Source organism: Equus quagga, chromosome 14 (genome assembly GCF_021613505.1).
Source record: "Equus quagga isolate Etosha38 chromosome 14, UCLA_HA_Equagga_1.0, whole genome shotgun sequence".
Classification (NCBI taxonomy): domain Eukaryota; kingdom Metazoa; phylum Chordata; class Mammalia; order Perissodactyla; family Equidae; genus Equus; species Equus quagga.
The window spans coordinates 70,103,485-70,111,802 of NC_060280.1; the positions used below are offsets into that span (position 1 = coordinate 70,103,485).

General features: G+C 38.7%; 1 protein-coding gene across 6 annotated transcripts in view; it reads left to right on the forward strand.

Annotated features, from left to right (window-relative positions):
* Positions 1–7,961, forward strand: part of JHY (junctional cadherin complex regulator) — a 56,058-nt gene extending 48,097 nt beyond the window's left edge. For 2 of the 6 annotated variants that reach the window (XM_046684483.1, XM_046684486.1), the window contains 3 exons: positions 3,920–4,000; positions 4,724–4,909; positions 6,542–7,961. In XM_046684483.1, coding sequence (XP_046540439.1) covers positions 3,920–4,000; positions 4,724–4,909; positions 6,542–6,739 — 465 coding nt within the window. In that variant the 3' untranslated portion in view covers positions 6,740–7,961. Of the gene's footprint in view, positions 1–3,919; positions 4,001–4,649; positions 4,910–5,628 lie in introns of all 6 variants that reach the window. The other 4 variants (XR_006891840.1, XM_046684487.1, XM_046684484.1 and 1 more) reach the window with 4 other exon arrangements.
* The last annotated feature ends 357 nt before the right edge of the window (positions 7,962–8,318 follow it).

Genomic DNA, 8,318 nt, shown 5'->3' on the forward strand with positions numbered 1-8,318 from the left:
GCTGCCTGACTGCCTCTAAGAAGAGGTTTATTGGGATTAAGTTTAGCAACTGCAGAGCAAATTTCCTTCACTTGCTGCTCCCCGGTATTTGAGGCATTGTTTTTTGTCCTGTTATTTGAGTAACTTTCTCACACTTACACATCTGAAGAATGTTCTGGAGAAAAGCCCTGCAGTGTCGCCCACAGCAGGGTATGGCATTTCAGAGTTGAAACAAGTCCTCACGGAACAATGTCATTTTCAGTTCAGGCTCACTTGGCCCCAAGGTTACAATAAAAATCATTCTTCTGGCTTGAGAAGAAGTGTCATGAGTTACCAGCGGAAACCTTCCGTCAGGAAAGCCCCGTGCCATCCTCTGCTGAAGAGATGGATGGTGAGCACCAGCTCAGAGGGCAGCTCTGTTCTTAGCAATCCGCAGCTACTGCCGGGGCTGGTGGGTGTCAGTTTGTGTGGGTTTTATGCAAAGACTAGCAGCGAACCCGTCAGGGATTTGTTGAGAACGTGCCTATGTTTCTCCCCTGTGTTTGGAGACCTAGTGGGACTATCATAGTTGATTTAAATTTTTTTTTCTTTATGCTATTGTGACCTTTTAGTCTGGTAACAGCCAAGGAGAGGTTAATCAAAGTAAATTCTAGGGCTTATTTTATTATAAAAGCCTTTTGAAGAGACCGAAAGTAGATTAGTGGTTGCCTAGGGCTGGAGGTGGAGGGGGAAGCTTGGTAACTGCTAATGGGCCTGGGGTTTCTTTTTAGGGGGAAGAAAATGTTCTAAAATTGGATTGTGGTGATGTTTGCACAACCCAATGAATATACTAAAAACCGCTGAATTGTACAACTTCAAATGGGTAAATTTGGTGGCATGTGAAATATCTCAATAAAGCTGTTAAAAAGACTTTTGATGGAAAGAGATCAAACAAAATTGCGGCGCTGTAAACCAATCAAGATTATTTGAGCCAAACTTAAGTAAATCCAGGATTTTTCATTGCCAGTCACCCAGAACACTGTTAGGAGCCATCGCTCGCCCTTGAGAAACATCTCTGCTAGAAGCAGCTCATCCCGTAAAGGGGTCAGTGGCATTTGGGGATAGCCCCTTTGCGCCACGCTCCTTCCTTCACGTCAGTGTGTAATGCTGGACCCTCGGCTCTGTTTTTCTGACAGCCACGATGTTCGTTTGAGGTGATGGTAAGAACGGTGGCTGGCGAGCGATGAGCTTCATGCTTCACATGTATTATTCATGCTTCACAGCGTACCTTCTGTGAGTCAGTGGAATGATTCAAGTTAAGCTGCTTCAGACTAAGGAGGTGATTTCTGGGCACTGATCATTTCTTTCTCATCAGTCTTGGACAAATTGGATTTATGACTTGGATATGACTGGGGTTCGCTTTCTTTTTTGTTGTTGGTTTACTTTGGCAAATAGTAACTTAGAGATTGCAAACAATGGTACAAATGGCATATGCCAGACAAAGAACAAATTTGCAATTGCAAAGCCTACAATATCTGAGTGCATTCACCTATTAAAAATTAGCAAAGTTTTAAAATGTGGTAATACCCAGTATAAATAAAGGTTTGGACAAAAAGGGCATTCTTACACATTGTTACTGGAAGTGTTCATTAATGGCCTTAAATATGTTCATGATTTTGTTTCAATCTCACTTCTCTTAATTTTCTCAAAGAAATAATCAGAGTAGCCCACAAACAATGCTCATCCCTAGGACATCTTAAATGTTCAACAGTTAGAGGAATAGCTGAGCAATTCAACTGTAACTAGACAATAGAATATTAGGCATAAAAAATTACATTTTCAAAAAACATTTAGTGACAGGGAAATAGAGTGTAATACTAAACTGCTTAGTGAAAAAAAATAATTTGTAGCATTATGACAACTTTATAAAAGTATGAACAGATCAATCTAAAGGGCAGGAAGCAGCTATGTGGTTTTGCTGGGTGATGACTGTTTTCTTGAAGGAGATTTATGATTTTGAAATGCCTTCAATGAACAATATTTCTTCTATATGTTATTTTTTAATGATTTTAGTCCAAAAGCTTAAGAAAAGATCTTCTCTCACCTTTTAGAATTAAATGCACTGAAAGAGTTTTGACTGTAAATGTTTAACATTCTAATGGAGAAAATTCTATTTACAGAACTTTTAATCCTTGCAGTGTAGAAGTGTTGCCATAATGACATGTGATTTTGGCCCTTTGGAGCGCTAAGATGTACCATAGAAATTTTGTAGTACCATAGAAATATGGCCCTCAGCTACAAATCACAGAATTACTATTTACAGCAACTTCAAAAATATGGGTTCATTCTTCTTACATACAATTAATTCACAAGTAGATAGTTGCTAGCACTGGTGGTTTTATAGCTCAAAACATCAGAACCAGTGTTTGTATGATTCTCTTGTTCCTTTTTTCTTTCCTGGCTGCAAGGTTGCCACTGCAGCTCTAGCTCCAGGAATCACATCCACATTCAAGGCAAGAAAAAGGGAAGAGAGAGAAGCCATGCCAGCCCGAATAAGAGCTTTCCAAGATGCACCCTCTATCTACTCCAGCAAATTTTCATTCATACCTCATGGGCCACAGCTCACTGCTGGGGCGCTGAGGCAAAGAGTATTGACTCTGAGCTTCTACAGTGGGAATGGCAATGGAGAAGCTAATGGGTATGACCTCTGGGTAGTCAGTCAGTAGGCCACTGTGAGTAGAACACATTCTTGTAATGGTTGATACAATGTGTATGCATAAGTTCACTGTTAAGATTTGGGAGTTATATGCAGTAACTAATATGATGAAATTTTTTTTAAGTCTCTGGACTATGTCTGCCAAATTCTCTTTCAGGAAAGGGCACATCAGATATACTTAATATCTGAGGACTTAAAAATTAACAGGAGCTTTCGAAATGTAGGGGAAAACCATGCCTTATCATTAGCATACAGACACATGGTCCGGCGCAGTTAGTACAGAACTGCCCTGTCTTCAGGATGGCTGTTCTTTCTCCATTCTAAGCACGAACTTAGCTATGTCCTAAGATAATGACTGTCATCCAAACCCTCTCTTTGGTATTGTCCTTCCTACCCTTCCCAAGGAAGGAAACTAAATAAACTCACAAACTCAAAGAAAAAAGGATTTGGTTTCCCCACAAAGGCATCGGCTGCAAGTAGTAAGTCAATTTTAATGTCAAAAGCAGCAGTTTCAAAAATATCTTAATCTAGCCTACAGTCAGGAGAGCGCTAGTATTTTTCTTGCCTTTTACTGTGCTCGGGTCATAATCTTATAATTAAATTGCCTCATTATGTTACTCTGTCCCTTTGAATATGAAATACTAATAAGAGCTATATAAAATTATTTGTACCCTTCAAAATATCTAAAAGCACACTGAATGAGTGTCTCAGTAGGTCTTGCCTAGACTCTTAACCCTTAAATGTTTACTTTCTTTTGAATATTATGACATCATTAGACAGGGTGCTCTCTTTTTAAAGCAATGTGCTTACCTGATTCGTTTAGATTGCCTCTTCCAGGGAAATCATTTGGTTTAGTGAACTGCACAAGACTAGACATAATAGCAATAGCAGCAGCAGCAAAGTGCGTGTATATGTCAATGTATATGTTATGTTAAAAATGTGAATAACAAAACAGCACTTTACTCACTTGGAATTTTTTTTTATAATTTTCAGAATTTCAATATTTTTTTATTGCAGAAGTGGAAAAGTCAAAACATGTTAGCTAACCAGCTACAAATTACCAAAGAAACTATTATCAATAACTACCATTAAAATGGAAGAATTGTCAGGAAATGCACCCACTCTCTGACAGTCTACACAGGCTTCCATTCTTCATTTTCCTTCTTCCCTTTCTTATGTGGCTGTGACAACTTGGGGAGACAGATAAGTTCTTGAAAGAAACTGTCTCTGTGTTTATACTTTTAGAGTTCCAAGCTGAAAGGTTATCAGAAAAGAGAAGTGAAGCTTGGAGGCCTTGGACCTGACCTTGAGTCCATCCGAGACAAGGTGAGTGTGATGTACATCCAGCATTCTCAGGCTTGGCTTAGCCCATCTCCCTTTGAGCAAAACTGTATAAAGATGCTCCTCAGAACCAAGTCCCGATCCAAATGTCTCACTCTGAATAGGGACCCTTCTGAAACAGCATTGGTAATAGAGACCCAGACACTCCTTTTACCATAAAATAAAATTACTTAGCCAATGTTGTTTTGTATAGCCACCTTTTAGTTAGTTTTGAGGGCCCAAACAGAAAAGTGGGACACGTGCACATGAAAAGAGCTATGGATGTTACATGGTTGTTGGCCCTTCACAATAGAGTTATCCTGGTAATTCTGAAGAGTGGCTACAGAGAAGACACTTAGGGGAAGAGACTCCCAGCCCATGAAAGTGCATCTACTTTATTCTCTTTCCTCCAGTGAAAGGAGATCTTCATTTAATGTGTTTTAACTGCAGTTGCACTCAAGGCATAAAAAGAGAGTATAGTTCAAAGTTGGAAGCAAAAATGAAAATAAATTGGGTAAATGCAACCAAGAAGGGGCTGAATATGATTTAGCCACTGTTAAGGGAACACTGGGTACGCTATTGCCGTGACGTCCTCCCAAGAGAGACCATGTCCAGGAGAAATGTTAACTTAACCATGTCCCTGCTGTCACCCCAGGCGTGGGCATCCCGCTGCCTCTGTGCTGCTGACACGATATGCCAGCTCACTGAAATTCGTGTCGCTTTAAACAGAGAACAGAGAGATCTAGCAGGACTTGTGAGTCACCGGGACGTTGTTTCTCTGAGCAGATGCAGAAATTAAAACAGCAAAAGGAATATGCAAAACAAGTTAAGGAGTACAACATGAAGACACTCTCCATTCTGTCAAAACCCCAAACGGCAAAAACTGAAACTAAGCCTGCTGTCCCTCGGCAGAAGGTAAGAAATTCTCACCAACACAGTTATCTTTTCAATTTGAATTAAAAGGAAACCTTTGTTACCTTATAACTTAAGTTCCTCACATTTTTTGAACGTAGGATGTTTTAGCTAGTACGATTTCTGCAGCTAACCATCATTCATAGATATTGATGTAAAAAGGACACACACACAGGGGGCTATAAGGTTAGCCTTTTCTTCCCTGAAGTTCATTATTGTCTTTAGTCCTCCACGTTTTCTTCCTAGTATTTCGAGTTTGTCACATAAAAACTGAATAGTACGGTGATTTTGTAGAAGAAACTTGCCATCTTGATTAACTATCAATTTCTTTTTCTACCATTAGGGTTTTAAGAAATTAGTGTCTTCTTGCTGTTTATGCGTACCTATGTCAAAGGAAAGTCCTTCATTTTTTTCTCTCAAGTTCATTCCTCTACGTTTTTCCTAAGGGATTGTAATATGTGGGTTCCTCAATCAAAGAAAAATGATTTCATAAAATACAGAATGTTCTCCCTCTCAGATGTCATCCAGCTATAAGTCATGATGTGAGTGAAATATTCTATGGAGACATGGAGCTTTGCAGTGCAAGTCTCTGCTCCATCCCAGTAAAGACGTGGGACCCTCTGCATGAGGGACAAGTGACCCTTTGGTGCTTTTAGGAATTTGTACTTCATGTTCTCTCTCACAGACCATCACATTTTCTATTTATTGCCTTTCTTCCTCAGACCTTGAAGGCCTCAATCCACTTGATTGGAGTTTCCATGATGCCACGTTCTCTTTTTTCTCCAATCCATTATTTTTACATGAAGAGATTCAAGGCAACAAGTCTATAATTAGAAATTCCTACAGAAGTCACCTACACACACTGAGAAGTCTGGAGTTTTTCTGTTTTGAAGTTTTTTCCCCTTCCAGGACCTGAATGTATTACCCATTCCCATTTTAGCTATCAAGAAATTCTTATTACAATATAAAACTAATATAAAGGCAGATTTAGAAATCAGATTTAGTAATCTCCTTTTTATTGTGATGCCTTTCAGAACTGACATCATTGAAAAAAACTCTGCTTTTTTTCAGTATGCAGGTGTCTATAGATATACTAAAGAAAAGATCATTTTCAACCTCTAATAAATACTTGCTAGAGTTCTAAGAGCCTAGGAACAAGAATAGTTAGTGAAATAATGGAGGCTCAGTTTAAATCAGCTACACTGATGTCTTTGGTCTCAAGCTATAACAAGTCCTCTTTGGATGGAAAGGTCTGTTAATATCTCCTTAATAGAAGTTTAGTTTTAATAAGACTGCCGGAAACTAAAATAGATCAAACATAGGAGAAATCTACTTTCAAATGCTTGAATAAAACTCAGTTTTATAAAGAAAACATCCAAAGGTACAACTGTACGTATCATTTTCCAACTCTTCTTCACAGCATATTGTGATGTGGCTAATTTATTTTGTTTAAACGTGCATTACATTGCCTTATTTGCATTTTCCCTCAGTCTCTATTTCCATCCACATCTTAGTACATTATTGTAGCAAGTCTCCTTTTATATTATCAATAAGCATTTACTAAGACTAGATTTAATTTAAGGAATCCAGGGCTCACTTCCCATTTCAAGTAAGTTTTTTTCTTTATGTTTTTAGGCTTTGGAATATGCTAAGACCATTCCAAAACCCAAACCTTCAAACCTGACCGATCAAGCATCAAAGGAAAAGAAAAATCCAACCCATGCTGGAAAAGAAGACACTTTACCTGAAATCTCACTGCTGGAAATACTGCAGAGCAGACACGAAAGGGAAAAACAGGCTGTGGCTGCTTTCAAAGTCCTTCACATTGTATAGACAACGTATGTGCAGGAGACTGAAAACACCCGGGGAATGGACAGGGAGAACAGAAACGCTAACCGACCCCTCTGCATTGAGAGGGCTGACCTAGGATCATCACCTGACTGCACTCCACCTTCGCTTTGTACAGGATTTAAAAATAAGCGGCCCTAATACATTATGGTGCCACATTTTGCCTTCTAGGAAGAAGTTTTCTTTAATTATTTATTTTCAAATCAGTTAGAATTTGGGTTGAATAAGAACTAGGGAATAAAGCCTTTTGGTTTTATATTGGATCTTTTGATTTCTTAAATGACCTCTACCCTTCCTTACCATAAACTTTGAAGTTACCCAGAAATAAGTCTACCTACTTGTGTTTCTCTCTTACTTCCTGATAAGAAAAAAAAAAAGTATAAACATTTCAGTTTTTACTAAGATGAATTCAAATTGGACTAATCATCAGTATATTTTGAGATATCATTTCCAAAACATTTCCAAAATCTCTAAATTTAGCAGGACTTATATGTAAAATTGAAAAAAAATGAAGGTCCATCTGGATGTGCCTAGTCAGGCAGAACGAATCCCAATGTCATACCAACAGAGCATCAAGAGATTAATGAGAAATCCGCCCACCAGCCCAGACGCACCCAACTCAGGCAACTCCACGAGCCACACCTTCTCAAAGCTTCTTACTCCAAGTACATAAATTTGCTGGGCATCTTGCCGTCAGAGATATCTTAAAATATTGTCAAATGTGTGCTTTCACACAAAAAATATTAGGTAAGACAAAAGCATTCCACAGTTTGCTACTAAATGTCAATATTAATAAATGTTTTTAAAAAATCTTTTAAAACTGAATGAACATTGTAAAATTCCCAAGTCTTAAAATAACTACTGGAGGATTTAATTTTTTATTACTTGCTTATACTGTATGGGCATTGCATTCTTAGATGCCCATATCCAGAAATGGACAATTTTAACAATAATTTAGGGCAAATTTGTTTATCTATACAGGTGGCATAAGGACTAGCTTTGGAGATTTATTCCTATGTTGCATACATTTTACATATACCAAGATGTGGTATAAAAGCTGCCTGGTACAAAACTTCCTCTTAAAACTGGAAGCAATTAGAATGGAAAGTCTGGATGCTGGCCCAGTGGCGCAGCGGTTAAGTGTGCACATTCTGCTTTGGCGGCCCGGGGTTTGCTGGTTCGGATCCCTGGTGTGGACATGGCACCGCTTGGCACTCAATGCTGTGGTAGGCGTCCCACAGATAAAGTAGAGGAAGATGGGCATGGATGTTAGCTCAGGGCCAGTCTTCCTCAGCAAAAAGAGGAGGATTGGCAGCAGTTAGCTCAGGGCTAATCTTCCTCAAAAAAAAAAAAAAAGAATTGAAAGTCTGGAAGGATAAGTATCCGAAGATAAATAGTAAACTGGCGAGTCATGTTTCAGTGGTACTTGAAAAATCGTGTCATACATGAGGAGTTAGTTCAGGAAAATCACAGCCCACACTGCTCCAAAAACAGTTCATAAAAGAAGAGGATCCTTCAGGGTACATGGTGAAGACTTTTCTAGAAACATGAGATAGAATGATTT